This window comes from Chelonoidis abingdonii, chromosome 7 (assembly GCF_003597395.2).
Source record: "Chelonoidis abingdonii isolate Lonesome George chromosome 7, CheloAbing_2.0, whole genome shotgun sequence".
In the NCBI taxonomy this organism is placed as follows: Eukaryota; Metazoa; Chordata; order Testudines; family Testudinidae; genus Chelonoidis; species Chelonoidis abingdonii.
This window is the reverse complement of record NC_133775.1, coordinates 13,062,126-13,087,702: the sequence shown is the minus strand read 5'-3', so window position 1 is coordinate 13,087,702 and position 25,577 is coordinate 13,062,126. Positions and strand designations below refer to the sequence as shown.

The 25,577-nt window shown below is 42.0% G+C and overlaps 2 protein-coding genes across 3 annotated transcripts; one reads left to right on the top strand and one right to left on the bottom strand.

The window, feature by feature from the left end:
* The first annotated feature begins 3,371 nt into the window (after nt 1-3,371).
* Nucleotides 3,372-14,302, top strand: IFT25 (intraflagellar transport 25). Its single transcript, XM_032766949.2, has 5 exons — nt 3,372-3,709; nt 5,412-5,518; nt 6,331-6,399; nt 12,302-12,345; nt 12,777-14,302. Exons 1-5 carry the CDS (start codon nt 3,612-3,614, stop codon nt 12,882-12,884), a joined length of 426 nt encoding a protein of 141 aa, XP_032622840.1. The 5' UTR covers nt 3,372-3,611; the 3' UTR covers nt 12,885-14,302.
* DIO1 (iodothyronine deiodinase 1) lies at nt 12,777-25,135 on the bottom strand. Of its 2 annotated transcripts, none has more exons than XR_004371858.2 (4): nt 25,059-25,135; nt 24,039-24,103; nt 23,068-23,175; nt 12,777-14,732 (listed from the first exon to the last, which is right to left on the bottom strand). XR_004371858.2 is itself a non-coding variant. In XM_032766947.2 (4 exons), exons 1-4 carry the CDS (start codon nt 23,396-23,398, stop codon nt 14,667-14,669), a joined length of 741 nt encoding a protein of 246 aa, XP_032622838.1. In that variant the 5' UTR covers nt 23,399-24,017; the 3' UTR covers nt 12,777-14,666. The 2 variants fall into 2 exon arrangements, 1 of the variants encoding a protein (XP_032622838.1); XM_032766947.2 differs by lacking the exons at nt 24,039-24,103; nt 25,059-25,135 and adding exons at nt 15,696-15,895; nt 21,192-21,335 and having other exon boundaries at nt 23,068-24,017.
* Between the last annotated feature and the right edge of the window lie 442 nt (nt 25,136-25,577).

The following is a 25,577-nucleotide window of genomic DNA, read 5'->3' as shown; positions in this document are numbered from 1 at the left end:
GTACACAAAATGAACAGGAGTACTTGTGGCACAAGTTTATTTGTGCATAAGCTTTCATGGGCTACAACCCACTTCTTCGGATGCATGTAGTGGAAAATATAGTAGGAAGATAGATAGATATACACACACACACACACACACACACACACACAGAGAACATGAAACCATGGGTGTTACCATACACACTATAAGGAGAGTGATCAGTTAAGGTGAGCTATTATCAGCAAGAGAGAAGAAGAAATGCAGTATTACAACTGTTGGATTCAAATAGTCCTGCACGTTGCACATGGGGCCGGCTCGTTAAAACGATGACTGATTAGTGTTAGAGGTTAAATTTGTTGGAGAGGGCGCTGTCCGAAGCAGAGTCTGTTCTCATGTCACACATTGTCCTGTGGCTTGCATCAACGCTGCAGACCTGGCGGACCGGGAGGCTTTACCACTGCTGTGCCGTGAACCCCGGCTGGCCTGCACCCTCCCCTGGTAAGGCGGCCTCCTGGGGTCAGCTGTCTTGCCCCTTTTCGGTGGCGCGGAGCAAGCAGGACCCGGCTTCTGTCCTGACGCTGGGAGTGCTAGCCTCGGCGGCCAAGCCGTTGATTTAAGGTTAACACAGGAATAGTGGTCGTGGTGGGCTATCGGACGCTATAGCACAGGGTGCTGGCTCGCCCAGGGGGACTACGTTGGCGCGGAAACCTTTCCCCCGACGGAGGCGGTTTTGCCTGCCCTTCTGCTGAGTGGGGCCGCAGACAGCGGGCTTAGAGATTCCGCGGGGTGCCGCCGTCTCTTCCCTGGCCTAGCCGGTTGACGGCCGCGGAGACTCACCCAGCCGGCCCGTCGCCCCGTCCGCCGGGTGGGGCCCCCCAGCCACGCAGACGCGGTGCCCCTTGAGACCCCCAAAGCCAACCTCTGACGCTGACCAAATGATGGGGGAGAGATTTTCCCTCTGGAGAGTCGGGGAGCCGCCGTCCGAGCATCCTCGGCCCCCTGCAAGTGGGGCTACCTTTGGAGGGAGGTTTGTCGCCCCTCACCCCAAGCTGACCTGGGGGGTTGGAGCGCCCCGGCGTTCCCTGGGGCTATCCGTCCCGCGCTGCCCCGCGGGGGTCCGATCGAGCTCATCGAGCTCGGGCCCCCCTTCTTCCGGTCGACGGCGCTGGGAACAGTTTTCCCGGCCCTCGACGTCACCATGCCCCTCCGGCGCGGTGCCGTCCCGAGAGCCACCCGCTGGGCTGCGGACCAGCTACACAGACGATGGGGCCGAGAGAAGGCTCGAACACAGGAACAGTCCCGGAGGCACCCGGGAGCGCCTCCGGGGCCCCAGGTGCAAAGGAGGACACCTGTAGGAGACGCGGCGGAGCGCGCCGGAAGGGGAAGCTATGAGCCAGGGGCGAGCGCGCGTGCGCGGGCTGAGAAAACGACGGGGAACCCCAGGCGGGAGCGCGCGGCGTCTCCACCCGAGACGAGAGCGAAGTTCCTGAGCCAGGGGCGGGGACCAGGGGAAGGATAGTGGGGGCTGGGTGACCAGGATAATGGTAGGGACTATGGGGAGGGAGCCGGGGCTCTGGGATTTGTGAGGGGCTGGGAGGGATTGGGGGGGCAGTGGAGGATGCTGTGGGGGCATTGGAGAGGCTCTGGATTGGGAGAGTGTATAGGCGGGATTGTGGGCTTGGGGGCTCTGGGAATTTTGGGAGGTTGGATGTGGAGGCAAATGGAGGGGTCTCGGGGGATTATGGGTGAGGGGATGTTGGCATATGGGGGAGCTCTGGGATTTGGGGGGGTCCTCTAGGGAAGGAGGATGATGGGGCTTGCGGGGGTCATGGGTATTTGGGAGGGTGATGATGGGGAATGGGGGGGGCTCTTGGGATCTTGGGGCCGAGGAAGTACTAGGGAGGGAATTGTGGCGGCTAAGTAGGGTGGGGTAGGCGTCTGGGATTTGATGAAGGGGATGTGGGGCATGGAGGGGCTCGGATCTATGGGGTCATGGGGTTTAGGGGTCACTGAGGGGATGTGTGGTCTGATGGTGATGGGGATGCTCTGCTGGCAGTTGAGGGAACTAGGAGTGATTGGTTGTGGGCTGAGGGATGGCCGAGTATATAGATTAGAGGTTCTGTAGTATAATTGCCCTGTCTGAGTTTTCAAAAAGTTGTGGATAGTCTAATTTAAATTAAGTGAATGGATTGTCCCATGCCCTGTGGGAATGATTCCAGAATCAACCTCACCCTTCGAAACCTTTTGTGATTCAGCCTAAATCAGGGTAGCAACCTATGGCAAGCTATTTTCAGTTGAGCCTCTCATTGGCCCAATCCTGCCACCGGTCTGGTGGCCGCTTTAATTATTTAATGAAGCTCTTATCATGTTTAAAAAACCTTATTTCTTACATCAACAATAGTTTAGTTATATATTATAGACTTATAGAAAGAGACCTTCTAAAAATGTTAAAATGTATTACTGGCATGCAAAACCTTAAATTAGAGTGAATAAACGAAGACTCGGCACACCACTTCTGAAAGGTTGCCGACCCCTGGCCTAAATTATCATGTGCTCAGTTTCATCCCACTATTCATAGACTTTTCCATTGTCATCCCTAAATGACTCTTCTCTTTCTTTGTTAGATACCCTTTCCCAACACTTGTAGGCGGTTATCCACCCTAGTAATTGTTCTGTTAAATAATCTTGAATAAGTCCTTCCAGACTCCTAATTATTGTTGCCATTTCCTGAATACCTTCCAAACTATATCTTTTTGGTGTTCAGCTCCCTACAACTATCCATTATTTGTCTCAGCAATGCTGTATGGAGAGAATCTATCAGCTCCCTGTTCTATGACATAATGCCTCTCTGTATTCAACCTAAAATGACATTGACTTTTTTTAGATGTCTTATCACCTTGCCAGCTCACGTATAATTCATTGTTCACTCGCATGACAGAGACTTGGGCCCTGTATCCACATAGATCTCATTGCAGGATTAGGGCCCAAAATACCTACAATGGGGAAAGAAATAGGGAAACTGAAGAGATACTGAGGAAATAGGGGTAATACCAGAAGAGAAAAGGCATACTTTAACTTATAAAGATATTTATTGCAAGGCTTAACTATTTTTTGTAAAGTTCTCTGGGATTCTTTGGTTCTACAGAAAAGCACAAAATACTATAATTATATATTATCATTTATTAGGAGTTTGGCTACTTTGGCAGCACTACAGCAAACACTCATGATTTAAAAAAAAATATTTTTACTTAAATCCTTGTCAATATAGTACTTAATTAGAACATAGGTGTTTTTGACTATGTAAAATGTATTTTCAAGCGTTTTAATAAAGGATACAATTAGGAATGCAAGCAGCTACTCTTACTTTAGAACTGGAACTATTTGTGGGCAGCAGTGTGGTGTGAGGGGACTGTTTTGATTGTAACTCAAGAAATATCGGTGGTTGAATCATAGAGATCTTACAAGAGACAGGCTAGAGTGTTGCTCATGAGAACGTAACATGCTCTCTGAATTCCTGTTAGGGACTGAATTTGGATGCTAGGCAACAAGAGGACAGACGCTCCCATTAAGTAATATTGTAAGAACATTTCTTTTGGTTTTTTTAATCTCATGCAGACTAGCAAGAAAGGATGAAATCAACAGACCTGTGCCTTAGCTCTCAAGGGTCTGAAGTTGTTCTAGCCACATCAAATGATGAAAAATACCCCCCTGAAAACATCATTGATGGGTAAGATTTGATGTTTGGTTCTTTATGTAAGTGAAGGTGGTTGGAGAAATAAAGTGCTGTGGTGTCATTAACATTTATTTTGTTCTATCACTGGATTTTATGCTATTATGTTTTTATATTACAAAAGAACATTAAGGTAGCAAAGTGAAGCACTCAAAAGTGAGGAATTACCAAAATTAAGGTTGCCAGTGCAACTTTACTTTGGCCCATGTATGTATATGCATTATATGGTACCATATTTAATTACGTGACCACATACTATTTTTCCACAGGACATGTGCCTTAATCAGTGCACAGGCTGGCAAGTCCTCACTTAATGCACAGCTATTCGATATTTGTTTTATCCCTGTTGTTCAGTTTGTGGCCCTATGCCTAATTTACTGCACATTATTCAAAGCCTCCTCTGAAGACAGAATTATTATGCAGCCCTATGCTCTGGGTGTCCCTAAACCTTTGAGTGCCAGATACTGGGACTGGGCAACAGGGGATAGATCACTTGATAATTGTCCTGTTCTGTTCATTGGCCACTGTTGGAAGATAGGCTACTGGGCTAGATGGACCATTGGTCTGACCCCGTATGGCCATTCTTATTAATTTCCTTATCGATTTTTCTGTGGTGCTCATCACTGTAGTATCTGAATGCTTCACAAATAGTACTTAATTTTCACAGTACTTTAAATTCACTGTGAGATGAGGGGACGTTATTATCCCCATTTTACAGGTGGGGAATTGAGGCACAGAGACAGTAAGGTTAAAAAAAATGTCCAATAATTGTGGATGCCTAATAGGAGACACCTCTGGCTTGATTTTTCAGAGTACTTAATATTGTATTGCACTTTATATGTTTAAAGCACATCTTCCATTGACTTCAGTTGCAGCTGTGAGTGCTCAGTCCCAGGATCTAAAGTTGGTACCCAGAAAATGAGGAATCACAATTGCCATCGGTGAAAAGTTTGGTTTAAGTGACTTACTGAGCTTCACATAGAAAATCTATGACAGAGGTAGGGATAGAATCTGTTTCTCCAGGGCAGCATTCATCTTCCTTAAATATAAGACTATCCTTTCTATTCCTGCAGTGTTCCACTTCATTCATAAGACACCTTCAACATCTGCAACAAATGTTGTCTGTAGGATCCCTGCTTCAGCCTCCTTCGCTGCACAACCCTGATTCATTCCCAAGGCACCATCCATCTTGTGCACTGAATGAGGCAGGGGTTCTGTGGAAAAATAATATGTGGTCATGTAACTAAGACTGTATCATAATGGGTGGGTCAGTTGTGGTGTAATGTGCAGGTATGAATTATCTAACTGTGCCAGAAATTTTTGTTATTAAGAAATGCAGCAAAAAGGAGAAGGGAAGGAATGACGACAAAGCTAATCTAAATAAGATCTTTCTAGGTGAGAGTTACTCAAACCCAAAATTTAGACAGGCTGTTGAACTGAGTAGCCAGTGAGAAGTCAGATTCAAGTATCTGGGAATATTCTGTGATGAACAGACTTGTGAGCAGTAAAGGAAATAGAGGCTATTTGTAAGAGAGAGAGAAGATATGGTAAACATTGATATTGTAATGGATTTTCAGATGTATATTGTTCCTTTTCAAAGGAGCCTAAACAGAAATTACCTTGCAGATCTCATTCTTTTATAAATATATCTTACTTAATGTAACAAATAAAAAGTGGTGTTGCTTTTTTTTAACAACAGAAGTTCAGAAACCTTTTGGACAACAACAGGAATGTTCCCCCAGGAATTCATTATTAGTTTTCATAAATGTGTGAAAATTAGCAAACTCACAATCCAGTGTTACTTAGGTAAGAATGCAATGTATTTCCATGTTTTAATTTTCACAGTAGTATCACATTTTGCAGCTAATAGTTTAAAAAATAATCCACAAGAATGTAGCTAAGCCAGCAAACCAGTGATCCTGTGAGGCCAGTATGTTCCATGGACAAACTGCGGAAGCAGGTTATGCTGGGGAAAGATGAACATCTTTCCTAATAGCCCTGCCCTTATGATATGTTGAGAAGGAGAATTATTTTTCCCAACTTGAGCTAGTGATTAATTTATGCCTTGAAGAATGAGGATAAATTGGCCTGATAATTTTAACCTAGTTAATGTAACTTTATTGTACTAAACTATTTATCTTATTATTATAATTAATAAATAATTTGCTTCAAACAATTCTAGAAATTAATTGTTTCATCAAAAAGTGTTTTCTCTTTATCTGTTTTGAATGTGTTGCTTTTTAATTTCAGAATAGGAACTTCTATGTCTTTTGTTTTACATTTTGTCGAATTTCTGTAATCATGTGAGAAAAGATATTATAAAAGAGAGAGAGAAAGTATTGTGAGCCCAGGAACTAGGAACTCAAGCCTTAGCTGATCTTGGGCAAATCACTTAAATTTCTTCTTCAGTTTCCCCACCTGTAAAATGAGGATGATGATAAGATTACCTACCTACCCAACGAAATGCCGTGAAAATTAATTAGCTAATGTTGCTAAAATTCTTTGAAAATGACAAGCGATGCATGATTGAATACTGTTGTTATTAGTATAACAGTAATATGAAACTAGGTAGACTTTAGTGCTCAGTCTATGCTGACTTCTTTTTAAATATATTTTAGTGCGGAGTTTGAGGATTGAGAAAAGCTTATCTAAAGATCCAGTAGATTTTGAAGTGTATACTGAAAAAGGTAAGTAATCAAATGTGGAGGAGCTCTGATGGGGTGGAAATTATGTTGGCCTTTATCTATTTGCTCATTGTCTTAATATCTTTACAGCATTAGAAGAATAAAGTTTATAACATTTGTTTGGTATACTGGAAAGGATTGTGATTGGCTGTTTTTATTACTATGGACATAATCCATAAAAAATTAATATTCCATCAGTGTTACCAGAGTGACATGCTGGAAATCCCCATGAAAATTATATGTGAAAAAACAGTGACTTGAAACAATATAGCAGTAGAACTGCCTTGTTAAGAGTCAAAGTATTTTCCAGAGCACAACAATCTGCATCATGATCATGTTAAATTGGGTACTGCTGTATGCTCAGTAGGTATTTGAGGATGGGGCAGAGGTTGATCTTTGTTTGCAAACTTTCACTCTTTTGTTAGTTTTTCTCAACACTGAGTTTTGTAAATTTAGGTTTGTATTTGAATTTTCATTATTTAAACTATCAGGAAACCCTATTTTGTTGTAAAAAATAAATAAAGCATGCACTGTTACACTATGGCAGCGGTCAGCAACCTTTCAGAAGTGGTGTGCCAAGTCTTCATTTATTCACTCTGATTTAAGGTTTTGCGTGCCAGTAATACATTTTAACGTTTTTAGGTCTCTTTCTATAAGCCTATAATATATAACTAAATGATTGTTGTATGCAAAGTAAATAAGGTTTTTTAAATGTTTAAGAAGCTGCATTTTAATTTAATTTTAAATGAAGACCCCCCTGGACCGGTGGCCAGGATCCGGGCAGTGTGAGTGCCACTGAAAATCAGTTCGTGTGCTGCCTTTGGCATGCGTGCCATAGGTTGCCTACCCCTGCACTATGGGCATAATCCTGCAATCACTGATGCATACAAATACTTTCCGTATGAGAGTGGTCCCATTGATTTCAACAGACTGCTCACATGAAGTAGAGTTACTGTGTGTATAAAAAGGGCCCTACCAAATTCATGGCCATGAAAATCGTGTCACAAACCGTGGAATCTGGTCTTTTGTGTGCTTTTACCCTGTATTATACAGATTTCATGAGGGAGACCAGCATTTTTCAAATTGGGGGTCTTGACCCAAAAGGGAATTTTAGGGGGGTTGCGATACTGCCACCCTTACATCTGCACTGTCTTTAGAGCTGGGCAGCTGGAGAGCAGCGTCTGTTGGCTGGATGCCCAGCTCTGAAGGGAGTGCCCTGCCAACAGCAGTACAGAAGTAAGGGTGGCAATACCATACCATGCCACCCTTCATTCTGCCTTCAGAGCTGGGCAGCCAGAGGGTGGCAGCTGTTGACAGAGGCCCCAGATCTGCAGGGAGCAGCAAAGTAAGAGTGGCAATACTATACCATGCCATCCTTACTTCTGTGCTGCTGCTGACGTCAGCTCTGCCTTCAGAACTGGGCCCCTAGCAAACAGCCACCTCTCTCCAGCTGCCCAGCTCTGAAGGCAGCACCACTACCAGCAGCAGTGCAGAAGCAAGGGTAGCAGTATCGCAACCTCCTTTACAATAACTTTGCAACCCCACCCCCCAAAAACTCCTTTTTGGGTCAGGACTTTTACATTTACAACACCATGAAATTTCAGATTTAAATAGCTGAAATCATGAAATTTATGTTTTTTAAAATCCAGTGACCATGAAATTGACCAAAATGGACCGTGAATTTAGTAGGGCCCTATATATAAATGTTTGCCGGATTGGGCTCTGTGTTGGCTCCTTTGACATCAAGTGAGAATGGTGGCATAATGAAAACTAGAATAGTAGAAAGTTTAAAATGTTAGAGCTATATTTTATGTTATCCCAGAAGTTGAGTCGTATAGTTTTTGACATTTAATAAACCCTTGTCTAAAAAGACAAAGGCTTTGATCCTGCAAATGCTTATGCATGTGCTTAACTTTAGCATGAACCTTAAAGTTAAGCATGTGCATAAGGGTTTGCTGGATCAGAGCCTTTGCCAGTCCACAAATAATACTAAAACACTGAAAATATGATGATGATGAGCTGTTTAAACTGCATAACCAAGAAGAAAAATGGAAGACATTAAATCATGTGATAAGATTAAATGTTTATTCCTGTGTCTTTTGAACTATATTTAGTGTACTGAGGATGTTACAAAGAACTGTGCCTAACAATATGGGGTCTTGATCTCAGTTTGTCCCTTTATGTCCTATTCAAACAGGAGTAACTTAATTCTAATCTCAGCTATGTCACTGATTCACTCTGTGATCTGAGGTGGGCCCTTTAACCTCACTTTCTGTTTGCCCAGCTATAAAACAGGGCTATTTATTATTTATGTATTTATTATTTGTAATGCCTATAGTCCATAAATCACAATTGTGAGGATTGATTAATTGTAAAGTACTTTGAAGATATAAAGTATTATATAAGTACTACTTGTACATTTTATCTTAAAAATTAAAAGCATATTTGAGTAGTATAATGCAACACAGTTTTTTATGTCCCATAGGGACATTTTAAAAACCAGTTTAATTACTTGTATATTTAAATTAGAACATTACTAAAATTATTTGTATTCTTTAATCAGCTTGTTAATAACTTTTGTATACAATGTAGATTCACAATCCTTAACTTCCAGGAACTTTCAAGTCCAGTGGAAACTTATCACAGCAGTGTGTGTGTGTGTAAAATATATATAAAATTCCCCTCTCACCCCTATGGGTGGGTATGTGTCTTCCTCAACCTCGGGTCCTCTACCAGAGGCCTGGGAGTTTGAGGGTTCTGCGCAGTATCTTAGCTGTTCCTAGCACTGCACTCTTCTGGACGAGAGCTCTGATGTTGCTCCTGGGATCTGTCTGGACTGGATGTCCCACAGAATCTTACGCCCTGCTATTCTCCACAACTTCTGTGGAATCTCCATCTGGTTCCTTGGAGGGTCTAGCCATACGCTGTAGCGATGGGTTCCTGTACACTGAATGCCAGCCACATGTTGGTGTGCGTTCAGTGATATGCTGTTCCTTGCCTGCAGTGCTTACATCCTGCCACTATGTGTTGACTGTCTTGAGGCCTCTCGTGCAAGTCAGCAGCTTGAGTCCTCGTTCTAGTGGTGGTAGACCCTGCTTCATGGATCTGAGTGCTAGTGGCTGTTCTGTGCTGCCTAATAGATCAGTGCTCAGTCTGGTCTTTTAGTCCAGCCTTCCAGCACATGGTAGGATTTCCCAGGTTCAAGCCACCTAGCTATCTGTCGATGGGTACATCCATGAGGCTGTCTTGCGCGCATGCACTTCCATCTGCCTGGTCTGTACGCTCCATGTCTGCTGCGGTGAGATTGCCTCAGGCACTTCTTCAGCAGCTCATCTTTGGGGGCCATCTTACTGATGTCTCTGGACATGTTCCGGAGTTTCGTCAGGACAGAGGCTTTGAAGCGCTTCAGCAAGCCCGCCGCGCTTCTTCGCTGGTATCGGGTCTTGCGGTATGTTGGACTTGGGTGGAAACCTCCATCATTGCTGAGGAGCTTCGGGTCTTAAACTCAGCATGCCTCCATTCCTCGTTTTGCCAGCTCACTATTACGCGGCAGGTATCTGGGATGACTGGGAGTGGTGACTGGTCTGGAGATGGCGTGTCGGATCGTGTGCTTACCCACTGAGCTGGCTCTTCAGGACCTGTCTTATCCTTTGGTGATACTTGGATGTTGTTGTCTCTTGCCTCCTCATCGTGGTTCTAAGTGACTGTGGGACGCAGGTACTTGTAGCTGTCTGTATGTCTGCTATGTGGCCAGCTGGTAGTTCCACCCCATCAAGTCTGACTACCTTCCTCTCTTCCACTACCAGCCGGCACAACTTCTCCAGTCCGAATGACATCCGCATATTCTACTGTAGATCCGCGCAGGTGAATTGCGAGTCAATGTTCTCGTTCATCTGTACATACAGCTTTTAGATGTCTCCATGTAGAGAGAGTGCCTGAATGGTTAGTTCCACTCCTGCACCTTACATATCATTCTTGTGATTATCTGGCTGCAGGGGTTAAGCCTATGCAAACAGCACGCGGGACAGTGCCATCACCTGGTATATGCCGTACTTCATGGCCCTTGTGCAAGCTGCTTGAGTTGACTTCCAGTGTTGTCTTCCATAGTCCATTTGAGTTCTTGAGGAGAGTCCTTAGTGATCCGTTCGATTTGTATAGTGCAGACATTCAAGATTCACGTGTGCGGCATTGTAGTCATAGGCCCTTTCCTGATAGTCAACCAGGCTGTGCTCAGATGGGTCTGTCTGCCCTTGGAGTCTTGGGCGACTGCTCTATCTTGTGAACAACTGGTGTTAGCTCTGGTGTTGTTCTCCATGCCCTTCTGAGCGTTGCTCTGTACTTGGCCCGTATTGATCCTGTAGCTTTGCGGCTATGGAATGCCTGATAGGACTTCTCCAGGTTGTGGGAGCAGGTTATTGGCCGGTTCTGTTTTCTTTTGCAGTTGGTCTTTCCATGCATTTCAGCACTGTCCTTCTTGTGTTAGCATTTGGGTGGGAGCCTTGCTGCAACGCTGGTTCATCTGTGCTGCTAGTTGTTCATGCACTGCTGTTAGTTTCTTTAGCCGTAGGTGTGATCATGTCTGGTCATGGTGCTGTCACTTCTTCATGTTCTTGCATTCGCTGTGGATGTTTCTACGTGAATGGTGATCTGGTGTTCTGTTCTGGGAGATTTCTGGCTCTGTTCTTAGTCCTGCAGCCACTTTGCACTGGTGATTATGAGTCTTCTCTTTTCCCAGTATGTTCTTCCCAGTACTGTAGTTTCTGCTGCTGTGGCTCTGCTGTGTTATTGTTTGTTGCTACTGTAGTGTTGGGTACCCTTGGATGTTCTTTGGAGAACAGGCTTTACTTTTTTGGCTCTGTTCTCTAGTGCTCTTCCTTAGCCTGGTAGCTAGTGCTGTGAGCTTTGTTTAGCAGTCTTCTAGGGCTTCAGATGCGAGTCAGGCCTTGTATTTTTTCAGTAGCGAGTCTTATCCTTAATCCTCTACACCCTTTGTAGTTCCACAGCTGACTAACTTCTCTCCGCAGTCGCCTTGATCTTATCCTCCAACCTCATTTTCCAGGGTGGGTACATACGTTGTTCTTCTTGATCGTGTAGCAAGCATCTCCAGGATTACAGAGGCTGTAGCGTATACAGTCATTGGTTTGAGTTATGGTGGTAGTAGGGATTTGTTCATGAGGCTCTATGGCATCTCTAACATACTTATCTGATGGTACTTCTCCACTGAGCCTTGAGTACGGTCTCGAGGATTGACTGTAGCTAGTTTTCTCCATGATCTTATGCCTCATTTCAGCTGCTGTGCTCTGCAACGGAGGGGGTGGCATGAAGTTTCAGCTTCAGGTGTGGGCTGCACATCACTTGTTCTTCCAGGTTTCTTGAGTCTGGGATGTATGTGGAGTTGGTCCATCTCAAGCTGTGAGAGCAGCTTCCTCTTTACTATGTTGAAGCGTTGGGTAACTAGCTGTTTCTCAGTAAGTGTGGATGAGGTCTTTTGTCCATCATAGTCCTCATACGTTTCATATATCCCCTCTCATTAGGTCTACTGTTGTAGCACATTCCATCATTCCAGGTTCTCTTGTCTCGTCCATGAATGGTTTGTTCCAGTAGCCCACTTATCGTCAGATTGTCCTGGTCCTCAACATCTGGCGCGGACCTTGTTAATCCGGGCGACGTCGAGCCGCATGACTCTCTAGTTTGTGTCACTCTCATATTTGAGGTAGGATTGAAGTGTAGGGGTCTTTTGCCCAAGGACCCTACTGAAAGTTGGTACAACCGGGATTTGGAGCCCCCGGTCTCGTCATCAAAGGGCGGCGCTCTTAACCTACGCACCAGTCGCTATAATATATAGTATATATCATGTAGTAGATAATATATAAACTCATTGTTTGACATAAAATTTATTTTCTAGATTTACAATACACAGAAGGGGCGCTTCAAACGGAAGAATTTTCTGTGAGTATATTCAACATACAGCAATAATGCCACATGTAATGGGGTGGATAGACTAGTTAAAAATGCCCTCAATTAGCACAACTCAATACATATTATTTTAGAGGTTTGGATACATCCCTAGGTCTTGGATATGTGCTTATACATTATGGTATAAAAATCCATATAGCTAGAGCTCCTAACTTTGCTAAATATCTATCTGAAGAAGTGTGGTAATCTCTCTTGGCCAGCTGTTGTCTTGAAAGTTTCATGAGTTCCAGGGCTTCAAAGGAAAGACGGGGGGCTATTTTGGATTCCTCTAAAGCTCTGAAAACTGACATGTAGAAATGTCTTGATCCTTCTGTTATATTTTAAACACTAAACTCCTTTGCAGAAGCTTGTTGAACATGTATATTATTACAATTAAAATAATAAGCTCTTTTTCTCTTTTACAGCTTCCTGAATTCCAGGCTACCTACTTGCGATTCATCATCAAATCTGCCTATGATCATTTTGTTTCAGTGCACACAGTGATGGCAGAAGGAGTAGCAGAAAATCTTTAAGACCAAATTTAAAGAATTGCCTCAAATTATTTTGTAATATTTGTAGCATAAAGGATATATTTATTATTCAAACATTATATTAAAATGGATTTTTGAAATATGGCTCCAGTATGTCGTGTCCCCCACCCCCCAGCCATTTAATGTGTAATGCAGTACAACTATTAACTCTGGTAATACGTTTGTAGTTTTCCAATGTAGAGTACAAATGTTGAAGAATTACTTTTTGCTTAACCATTAACATATGAGTATAATGGATTCCACTTCTGAATTGCAATATGTTGAGATTAAAAGGCTATTTACCATACATTGTTTTAAAATGCCATTGAATATTTGTTTCTCTGTAACATATTTCCCTTACAGAAAAAATGAGTCTGAAATTTGAGGCCGTTCCCTCAACGCTAAAATAAGTCCTTCCAAAATTCATTAGCTTGTGGTACTCCTGATCAGCTGAGAACCCTAGGTAAGAAAAGAGGATGATTATAACTTCTATTGAAATATTTAAATACCAAGCTGAAGCCACTAGAGATGGTTTAATATATTTTAATAGCTCCTATTTAGCTCATTCCCTCTATAAATATTTTCACAAATCAGGTCACAGCTGCCTGTGCTTTATGCTATGACTGTCATAAACAAATATTAATAGAACCAATGCTGGTGTACATCAATACACATTGTTTCATTCATTAAGCTTGCTGAAGTGTGCGCAAGTGAACATTTAGAAAAGCTGCCGGTAAATAATAGAAACTGCCTCTCTTTTTTTTTTTTAAAAGAGGGATCAGTGTGCAATCATTTGTTTTGTTTGCTAATACCCTATTCCAACATTCACCCAAGCCATTTGTACGGCTTTTAATTACTAATATTTATTTTATAGATTTCAGTTTCAAAAAGTACTTCAGTGACTAGTTACAACATGTACCATTGCTGTATCTGTGATACTGAACGTTATCTGAATCCGTTGCACCAGGATGTATTACTGGTAAGGGTTCACTGCTCAGGACAGGTTTCGAAACTCAAGGGGATTAATCTTGCAGTCCTAAAGCAGGCAAAAAACTCCCATTAATGTCTGGGAATTTTACCTTTATCAGAACTGAAGGATTGGGCACTAAATGATAGGTGCGTTCGGTGGAATAAAATATATTTTTCTTTCCACTCACTAGTTCATATTTTAATTACAAGAAATCTTGAGCTAATCCAAGTGTAGTGAATATAGACACAATTTATTTTCTGTTATTTAAGTTTCATTATATCAGATGCTACCTAAACTATTAAGAATGGGCGTATGAAAGCCATTACACATTTGGAATAATATCCAGGATTTTTTTTAGAGACGAGTAGTTTCACTGTATGAAAAATTTTGGTCCAAGGGTATATGAACAGGGTAGCGATGAAATCTACTAAAAACACTTCTGATTTTTGTACTCCTTTTATTCTCTCTCTTTTGTTTTACTTGTATTTCCTATATGCTGACCTGTAGTTGATGGTTACATCTATGACTCCATATCTGGGCTAACATTCTTAGAGAGCTTTTCCATTAATTTCAAATGGTGTTGAATCAAGCCATGTTGATGTCTGATTCTTGAATAAGGTATAACTCATGCTATATCCTTGTCTACCCATTTTCTTTTTCTTCTGGGTAAGTATATATTTTTAACCTCTGGTTTCTATAATTATCTTAAAATAAACTGCAGTAAAAATATATTTTGAAAAAGGTCAGAATAAGTTGTTCAGGGACCACTTTTTCCAGATAGACCACTTTATTCTTGGGGATTCTGATTGGTTCACCTATTTTAGTTTTTTCAAGATTGCACGTATGTCCTCTGGATGATAATTCCAAGGTCCCACTCCACCCTGTAAAGTAAATAAAAGACAGTATTGTTCAGATATACTCTATAGGGGGAAGTCTCCAGTGGTGCATAGTTGGTATGGCCATCTCCTGCCCCATCCACCCAAAGGCCTTGGTGCAGGAGGAGGAGTGACCTGAGTGTGTTGCACTGCAACTCTGCTCAGCTGATAGATGAACCCTTGGGACCAATTGCCAGTTGTGCACAGGTTAGAGTAGCTTGCAGCTGAGCCAGGTTAAAGCAGCCTCCACCAGAGCCAGCTAGATAATCAGGCAGCCTTAAGCGGCTGCCTAATGGCCACCCTTTCTCCTGCACCACGCAGAAACAGCACAGTAGAGAGTCAGTCCTAATGTCTTGTGTACAAACTTTTAGATATATATCAGTATAGTAAATTACACAGTAAAAGAATGTTTTACCTGCTAGAAAGTTCAATGCTGGAACATGAACGATAATGTTAATTACATAGAAGTAGACTCTTGTAACAATGGTTTCCAGTTACCAGATAATAATTAGCACTTTGTATCTCTAAATACTATGCAAATATTAACTCAAACTTCAAAACAGCCTTGTGAGCTAGGTAAGTATTCTTGTCCTCATTTTACATATGGGTAGACTTTTTTATGTAGAGGTTAAGGCCAACCAAGAAGTTGGGGAAAGAGCTGGAGTTAGAATGTAGGGTTTCTTTGTTCCCAGCCCTGTGCTCAATATGCTTGCACTTTGTGCCTTTAGGAAGGACTACATAAATAGTGAGGCAGAGCCAAGACAAGCATCAAAAATATACATCAATGCCAAGACTTTTTTGTTGCTAATCATTATTCAAAGAACAATGTGCTTAAAGTTAACTGTAAAGTTGTTAGAAATAGAACACAATGAAAAATGTTAATCGTTTGCCCATCAAATGTGCTATGGGATATCCCAGAGGTATTTTTAAAAGTTAAAACCATATTGTAATGTGTTCAGAATTCATTACCTTATAAACAACTTTTCCTCCTTGCACCAGATAAAGTCTTTCTGGCAGAGCTGCGTATTTTGAACTGCTCAGGTTTTCCATAGTATCTAAAACCACTGGGCATAAAGGATTCTCCTTCAAAAGAAATTGTGCAGCCGTTTTTCGATCTTGAAGGTTTCGGTGATTTTTAATAATAATGTTGTTTTTAAAAGCCCATCCATCTTCAAAAAAAGAGGGGGGGGGGAAGCGATTTTGTATATATATTGTGTGTACATGCCCCAAAAATCATGTTAAAAGAACATTATCAAGGTTGCATAGTCAAGCACTCAGAAATGAAGAAATGCCAGAATTAGGATTATCTGTGCAACTTAATTCAGACTGCTTGAGCATATGCATTATGATACAGTTTTCATTTATATGATCACATACCACCGAGAGCACAGAAGACACCCATCATTCCCTTGCTCTTTTTAGGTGCTCAAACCCAGCATGGCTCTTAGCAGCCCAGAGCTACATTTTCAGGGAAAGTCTAACTCAGCCCCGGGCTGGAACATGCCCACTTCAGAAAGGATCTTCAGAAATGTAGCTGCTGAAAATCTAAGAAGTCTCTGTTGAGCATGTGCTAACCATGATTTTTTTTTAAAAAAAGGCTTTATAACTTGGCCAAATTTGGGTGGATTTTCACAGGGATGGCAACAGGTATATCCCTCACACAAATGTCAAGTTCCTACTAAATTTGTCCAAAGAAAAGATTGCTGAATTTTTTAATATAGGCAAATTATATTTTTTTCCTAGCCGTGTTCCTGGAAACAGCTGAACCATTTTTATGAAATTCAAAAAACTGCCAGCTTGAGGCAGATACTCAGCATGGAAAATTCCAGCCCAAATGGATGAAGTTTGGCAAAGTTATGAGCAACTGAAAAATAGTTTATAAGGGGAAGTGTCAAAGAAATTTAACAACAGCCAGTGCTACTAGCCCTGCCGCTAACATTATGCACACTAATCTATATATGATATGATTTCAATAGCTATGTTAATAACATGAGTACCCAAAGAAATGGCAAGACGTTTAAATTTACAGGAAGGCAGTTGTAGCAATGAGGCGGGGCCTACTTCAGAGATTGACAGCAAGAGAGGGTCACAGGTGTACACAGTGTATAGAGCTCTTCATAAAGGAGATGGGAAGTGGAAAACTTTGAATTTTCATATCACTCTGCCACTCACTCTGGACTAAGTCACTTAACCCTATTTTTCATAACTGTACACATCATTTTGGGAGGCTTCAATTTTTTGGAGCCCAGTTTGGCACTTGTAGAACAGGATATTGATCAGAGCTTGAGCACTGACAACTCTCACTATAATCAATGGGATTCTGTGGGTGCTCAGCACTTTTGAAAATGAAAGCATAGAATTGTCAAGTTGGGCACCCAAGATAAGTGGACACTTCCAAAAATGCAGGCCTTCATTTATCTATGCCTTGATTTCCCCATCTATACAATAGGGATGATAATATGCACCTTGTATCAATATAAAAGTGAAACTCTCCCTCTCGTTCTGTGTATGTATGGTAGACTTATAATGAAAGGTGGCATCTGATTATCTTGACGTTCTAGCTGGGTGAATATCCAATATAAACACAAGGATTTGCTAGGCAGTTTAAAATGTTAAATTGTAACACCTGTGACAGAGGGAATGACATTTTTTTTCACATAACTTTTCTGAGTTAAAATACTTAGGTTTCAAAAGCCTATTGCACCCCTGAAGCCGTAGGTACAATTTGAAATATGGTATATATAGTTTCCAACTGGTTGTCATCAGGATACAGGAGTTCTAACAACTCTACTGACTGACTGCTGCTCACTGCTGTTTCTGGTCCTCTAGTAACAGATATCAGATCTCTGGAAATGGAGTATGTTACTTACAAATTTTAAACAGATTTTGAAAATTAAGAGTCTGTTTTTCTCATTAATATACAAAATTGCTGGCATGCACAAACCATTTTATTCCTTCAAATTGGTATGGTGTAAATACTATTTAAATATTTTAAATGTAAAATGAGTAACATAAGCTTTTAAAAAAACTAGAGGATATGTCCTCCTCAGCCATTCCACAACTATTTAATAGAAATAAGAAGGTGGCACACTGTTAGAATGTAGAGTGCAGAGATTGTGTTCTGCAAGGCCTTCTCTAGTCTGGATAAATGGTGTGGTGATAGCTAAAACTGTAGTGGGGACAAACAGTACCTATTTTTAAGTAATATGTGCTAAACTGCTCAAATTAAAGCCTAAAGTCCTCCCTTTCATACATGTTAAAGGCAGTGTGCCTTGTCTATGATAGACTTCTAAAAACTAATGTGCTGAGTTCCTAGTCTAGACAAGCCCCCCCCGCCCCCGCACTTTTTTTTCCCCATCAGTAATGGAAGGTGTCGACAATCCTTCTATTGACTGGGTGTATGTCACTTCAGGACAGGATCCAGATGTAAAATGTCTAGACATCATAAATGACTGCTTCTTGGAGCAGCTTGTTATGGAACCCATAAGAGGAGAGGCAATTCTTGATTTAGTCCTGAGTGAAACACAGGATCTGGTCCAAGAGGTGAATACAGTTGAACTGCTCAGTAATAGTGACCATAACATAATTAAATTTAACATCCTCACAGGGGGAGAATTGTCAAAGAAACCCACCCAGTAGCATTTAACTTCAAAAAGGAGAACCACACAAAAATTAGGCAGCTAGTTAAACAGCAGTTAAAAGGAACAGTCTCAGGGGTGAAATGCCTATAAATTTAAAAACACCACAAGAGAGGCTCAAACTAAACGTAGAGTCCTCCCTGCTGCCCCCCCCCCAAAGAAAAAAAAGAATAGAGGATCAAACAAATGCCACCATGGCTAAACAGCAGGGTAAAAGAGGTGGTTAGAGGTAAAAAGGCACCCTTTAAAATTTAGAAGTTAAATCCTACTGAGTAAGACAGAAAAAAACAAACTCTGGCAAGTCAAATGTAAAAGCATAATTATGCAAGCCAAGAAAGAATTTGAAGAGCAACTAGCTAAAGACACAATAAAGTAAACAGTAGTAAGTCACTAGGACCAGATAGTATTCACCCAAGAGTTCTGAAGGAACTCAAATATGAAATTGCAGGACTACTAACTGTGGTATATAACATATTGCTTAAATCAGCATTTGTACCAGATGACTGGAGGATAGCTAATGTGATGCTGATTATTAAAAAGGCTCCAGTGGTGATCCTGGCAATTACAGGCCATTAAGCCTAACTTTAGTACCTGGCAAATTGACTGACACAATAGCAAAGAACAGAATTATCACACAGATAAACACAATATGCTGGCAATGAGTTAACGTTTTTTGTAGAGGATAATCATGCGTCACTAATCTATTAGAATTCTTTGAGGGTGTTAACCAGCATGTGGACAAGGGTGAGCCAGTGGATATAGTTGCCTGGACTTTCAGAAAACCTTTGACAAGGTCGCACACTAAAGGCTCTTAAGCAAAGTAAGCAGTCCTGGGATAAGAGGGAAGATGCTTTCATGGATTAGCAATTGGTTCAAAGCCAGAAAAAAACAGGTAGGAATAAATGGTCATTTTTCAGAATGTTGAGGTAAATAGCGGGGTCCCCCAACTATCTGTACTGGGACCAATGTTGTTCAACATATTCACAAATAATCTGAAAAAAGGGGTGAACAGTGAGATGACAAAATTTGCAGAAGATAGAAAATTAGTCAAGATAGTTAAATCCAAAGCTGATTGCGAAGAGTTACAAAGGGATCTCACTAAACTGGGCGGCTGGGCAACAAAATGGACAATGAAATTCAATGTTGATAACTGCAAAGTAATGGACATTGAAAAACATAATTTCCACTATACATACAAAATGATGGGATCTAAATTATCTGTTCCCACTCAAGAAAGAGATCTTGGAGTCATTGTGGATAGTTCACTGAAAACAGCTGCTTCATGTGCAGTGGCAGTCAAAAAAGCTAACAGACCGAATGTTAGGACCATAAGTAAAGGGATAGATAATAAGATAGAACATATCATAATGCCACTTTATAAATCTATGGTACATCCACACTATTCAGCGGGCAGTTCTCGTCGACCCATCTCAAAAAATATATATTAGAATCAGAAAAGGTACAGAGAGAGCAACAAAAATGATGAGGAGTATGGAACAACTTCCATAAGAAGTGAGATCAAAAATTCTGGGACTGTTCATCTTGGAAAAGAGACAATTAAGGGGGAATATGATAAGAGATCTATGGTGTGGAGAAAGTGAATAAGGAAGTGATTTACTTCTTTACATAGCACAAGAACTTGGGGGGGTCATCCGATCCCATTAATAGGCAGATAGTTTAAAACAAACACAAGGAAGTACTTCACGCAGTGCAGTCAACCTGTGCAACTACTTGTCATTGGATGTTGTGAAGGCCAAAACTATAACTGAGTTAAAAAAAGAATTAGTAAGTTTATGAAGGATAGATCTATCAGTGGCTATTATCTCATGCTCCAGGTGTCTATATCTCCAACTGCCAGACACTAGGACTGGATGACATGGGATGGCTCACTCGAAATTGCCCTGTTCTCTTCTTTCCCTTTGAAGCATCTGGCACTGGCCACAGTTGGAAGACAGTATACTGGGCTAGATAGACTGCTGCTCTGATCCAATATGGACATTCTGATGTGCTTACATGCAGACTAAGATCAGAGCCCCAGTCTAGAAAAGACTTACACATGCTCAACTTTACACATAAGTATCTTCATATTACCTTCAACTGAACTACTTATGTGTAAAGTTTAAGCATGTGCACAAGTGATTGCAGGATTAGAGCCCAAAACTGGTTCTTTACGTTGACACTGTTGCTTTGAATTTCAGTAGATTTTTCCTTCCTGTTTGCAGTTCCATTCTTCTCTCAAATATACCTTATTATTGAGTCATAGAGTTTAAGGCCAGAAGGAAGGACCAGATCATCTTGTCTGACCTCCTGTATATCGCTGGCCACCACCACCATCCAGCACCCGCACACTAAACCCAACAACCAAAATAAGACCAAAGATTTAGAGCCCAGAGGTGACTAAACTATGTGCCACAGATAGAGAATAGGAGAGACACAGGTGCACCAGTGCCTGAAATCCCTGCAGTGGCTGGGAAATGATTAAATGATAGATACTTAGATAATCCTGGAAAGTGACCCGCACCCACGCGCTGCAAGGAAGGCAACTCACTCCCCCAAGGTCACGCCAATCTGATCTGGTGGAAAATTCCTTCCTGACCCCACATATGATAATCATTTAGACCCTGAGCATGTGAGTAAGAGTCAGCCCTTCCTGACCCCTGTGGGTGGCCGGCTGAAACCTTGAAGCATGAACTTTTAGGAATATAAAACATAAACCAGAAGTAAGCTCCAGAGAGGTTGAGCCCTTCCCCCTACCATGATTCAGACAGAAGGATCCATATCTTTATGCTTCATCATACATTTATATGTTTTGCTTTCTATACTGTACCTGTTGCATGAGCTTCTTCGATATAGATTATAAGGAAATCTGCTATGGAATTAAAATCTTCAACAAGCCTGTTGAACTCACTGAATTTGAAAAGAAATGAAGGTCAGGTGCAGCTTCCAAAATTCAGGACTAAAGGCCTGTTGTCTGTAACAGACATGAAACACTCATATTAATCGGGTGATGAGAGAAAGGACAGGGTTAGGGTTAAGGCCTGGGCTCAAATCTGGGCTCCATTCTTAGCCTTGTCACACACTTCCTGTATTATCTTGGGCAAGTCACGCTGATCACCTGATTTTTCAAAGATGTTAAGCTCTTCTGAAAATCAGGGCATTAGTTTCTCTGTACTTCAGTATCAGTATACAAAAACAGACATAGCAATGCTTTCCTTCTCCCATCTTGTCTCTGTCCGGTTTATTCAAGCCCCAACCCTACAATAAGCTTTATGAACAGACTCCTATGCCCACGCAAAGCCCCAGTGGAGTCAATAAGGCTCCATACAGGCACAGGCATCTGCCCACATGAAGTTCATTGCAGGATCCAAGTCTTAGACTGTAAGCATTTTGGGGTGACAGAGCTCTGTTTTACTAAATGTATGTAACAGCAACTAGAACAATGGGCTCTCAATCTCAGGTGAGATCTCTAAATGTACTGTAAAGCAAATTACTATGAACGTACTTAAAAAAAATATTCTGACTGTTCCTTAAAGAATAAACCTCATGAAGGCCCACATTTTCAAACCAGAATGCCTAAATTTAGGCTTTCAAATACATTTTTAGGCATCTAATTACAAATGTCTTGCTTTTTCAGAAAGGTTGAGTTCCCATAGCTCCAGCTGATGTCAGGAGATGTTACAGATTCTGAAAATCGGTTCCTTTTTATTTAGGTGCCTACATTTTGTTACAGGAGCCTAGTTATAGAGATCCAGATCTGAAAACTTTAGCCATATTTTTGATAATGCATCCCGGGCTTTCATGATTTTAATGTGATTCAGCAATTTTCTTGTCCAGTCAGAACTCTAATTATTCATTGTTGTTATTATTTATTAAACAACTGCTGTACAAGCCACAGAAGTAAGTGTTTCCTGCCCCAGATTGCTTATTGCTTAAGGGCCAGATTCCCCAAATGCTTATACATGGACCTAACAAAAAGCCTTTGCACAAATATTTACAGGAACACTTTCTTGTGTTTGCAGGACCTTGATTTAAGATCGCTTCCAAGGACTTAAAAACATCTATCTTAGTCCAGGATTATATAATGTCATCTGAAATTGTACACGATCTCCTTATTGGTGGTGCTTAATTTCAAAATCTGATGCTATCATTTTATCCCACACTGAAAAGCTCTAATCTTGGACCCCCTTCCGAATACATTGTGCATATCCTTCTGATATGCAAACCATGCTAGATCAATTTTGAAATTCTGTTGTTTGGGATTTTTAAGCCCTGGTTAATATACTGGGTACTAGACCATTCAGCTTAATGATTAAGAACGTGTGCTACAAAGATCAAAGAAGAGGACAAAGTACAAACCAAATTTTTCTCTCTCAGCATTATTTTGTAACAAACATCCATTTTCTGGACTTTAATCTGATTAATGATGGAGGTATACAGGCTTTCCCCACTTGTGTATAACAGTATACAAAAGATATTAATTACACAGTCCTGGTTATATTTGCCTCTTCTTTCACCATAAGAAGATATTGTATTGGTTTTCAGTAAACAGATGCTCCCCGCCCCCCTGCACATCCATGACAGCAGGCCACAAATGTAATAGCTGTCTGCATTACAAAACTGTAATAGTGCAGTAGCAAAGATAAACACACAGATTTTCTCTAAAACCACCAGAGGACCCAACCTATTTGGACAATTTCACTGACCTTGCATGAAGTCCAAGATGTGATGCACTTCACCCCTGAAGTCTGCCACTGGGGTGTTGGGAGCATTATGTCCTAAAAACGCTGCATCTTCCAGCCTTTTCCACTTCACTTTCAAAACAAAGAGTAAATATTTGAAGCTGAAGAAAGTCGGACCCCAGTTCTCATAGCTGAACTTTGGATTCGTGGCTATGCTGCTCTTTTGCCCCTGTTTTAGAATATATCTTTTCATCATTTCTGGGAACAATATCATCAGAATTTTACCAACAGCAACATGCAGAGATACATACAAAAGAATCAAGGTCTTTTGTATAATTACCCTGATTTTGAACATTTTGTCCACGGCAGACAGACTGCTTCCAAAGGTAAACAGTGTAAGGGAGCTGAAGCAAAGGTAAAGGAGGAGGGGAAATGAGGCTGAGGGGATAGTGGCTGGAAAGTCATTCACGTGTCTGGTCAAATTCTACCCTCTCACAGTCCCACTCACCTCAGTGCACAGGGGGTGAATGAGAACAGAATATGGTCCACTACGATATTGTGTCTCCTGAAAATAAATCAGGCTGTTATTTGCAATAAAGAATGTTTTATTACTGTTAATTGTATTAATGCACATCTAAGGCTTATTCCCAAATGCATTGCATGCATTACAAATGAGAGGGCTGACTACATACTGGATGCGTTTCTGGCAGAATAAACGTGGTAATAGGGTGACCAGACAGCAAGTGTAAAAAATCGGGATGAGGGTGGGGGATGATAGGAGCCTATAGAAGAAAAAGACCCAAAAATCGGGACTGTCCCTATAAAATCGGGACACCTGGTCACCCTAGGTGGTAATAACTTGGGACCCAATCCTGAAAATAAGCACTTGCTTTATTTTACTCAGGCCTGGTCTACACTAGCGGGGGAAGGGGGTTTCGAACTACGATACACAACTATTCGCGTAGCTGAAGTCAAAGTGTCTTAGTTCGACTTACCTGGTCGTCCTCACGGCGGCGAGTCGACTGGCGCGGCTCCCCCATTGATGCCGCTTGCTCTCCTGCTGAGGTGGAGTACCAGCGTCAATTAGTGGATAGATTTATTGCATCCAGACGAGATGCAATAAATTGATCCCCGATCCATAAAACAATACCCACCAATCTGGCGGGTAGCATAGACGCAGGGGCAGCTCTCGACATTTTGCCGCCCCAAGTACAGAGGGCTGCTGGTCCCACAGCTTCGGCGGACCTCCCGCAGGCATGCCAAAGCCGCGGGACCAGCAGACCCTCTGCAGGCACACATGTGGGAGGTCCTCTGAAGCCGTGGGACCAGTGGATCCTCCACAGGCAAGCAGCCGAAAGCACCCTGCCTGCCGCCCTAGTGGTGACCGGCAGAGCGCCCCCAATGGCTTGCCACCCCAGGCATGTGCTTGGAGCGCTGGTGCCTGGAGCCGCCCCTGTATAGACGTACCTCACATAGGTAGTCCTACTGAAGTCACTGGGACTACTTGTGCTTGAAGTTAAGTACATGAATAAATGTCCAGGTTTGGGGCCCGCCACCTTAGCTCTTATATATAAGAGTTTATATTTTCAAAGTGCTGTACAAACATTAGCTAATTAATCAATAAAGGCTCTATATGTTCAGGAAACATTCCATGATTCCCTGCTATTGCCATTAAAGGCTTAACCTTTCTACAAATCCTTTCAACACAATTCCTGAAAGAAAGAAGTATTTATAAAGTCTGTGTGGTATAAAAAATTTATCAGCATGAATTATGCAACTCCCCCCAGTAAATCCTTGCATTCTGGAAATGCTACATAGATTACCAAAAAAACTATTTTAAGAATGTTTTGAAGTTTACAAAAACATCAGGAGTACTATGGCTTGATTCTCTCCTGCCCTGTTACTCCTTCCCTCCTGCCCATACTCCCCAAATAAATAAAATAAAATCCTATCTGACTCTACAAGTGAAGCAATACAAGAAATACTCCCTTTTTTTAATCTGTAAAAATTCCTACAATAGTTGTTCTGTGAGCTGTGAAGCAGCAAATGGCTGAGGATTTTCAGGTGTATGTAAAGGTTCTGTTGGCATGGGCTGGGGCGGGACTTGTCCAGCTCGTGCTGGTCACAGCTGCGGACCACGCTGTCAGGTACTGCTCGTGTATGTGGATTATACAAGCCCGCCTCTCCCGGGGGACATAGCGCAGACAGCCAGACTGCTCCCACTCGCCCCCTCCCTGCACTACCGCTTTAAGAGAGAGAGAGAGAGAGAGAGAGCAGCTGAGGCTCCTGATCTGGCTGGCCTACGCAACGGCCTCAAGGCCCTGTTTGGGAGGGGGCGGGAGGAAGTAACACGGAGCTCGCTGTTATGGCGGTCTGCCCAAGTGGCTCCTGTCGCTTAATAGGGTGGAGCGGGGGAGCGGCGGTTCGTTTCTCGTTTCCGCGCAACACAGTCCGTAGGGCGTGGCTTGGTTCCCTCGGCACTCCCCCCCCCCTCGCTTATCTCCCCAACGCCCGGCCGAGGCTTTGGAGGCCGC

Coding starts and splice junctions, on each gene's coding strand:
- IFT25 (XM_032766949.2), top strand. CDS start 3,612: ATGAAATCAACAGACCTGTGCCTTAGCTCTCAAGGGTCTGAAGTTGTT. Junction 3,710..5,411: donor CCTGAAAACATCATTGATGG/GTAAGATTTGAT, acceptor TTTTAACAACAG/AAGTTCAGAAACCTTTTGGA. Junction 6,400..12,301: donor TGAAGTGTATACTGAAAAAG/GTAAGTAATCAA, acceptor TTTATTTTCTAG/ATTTACAATACACAGAAGGG.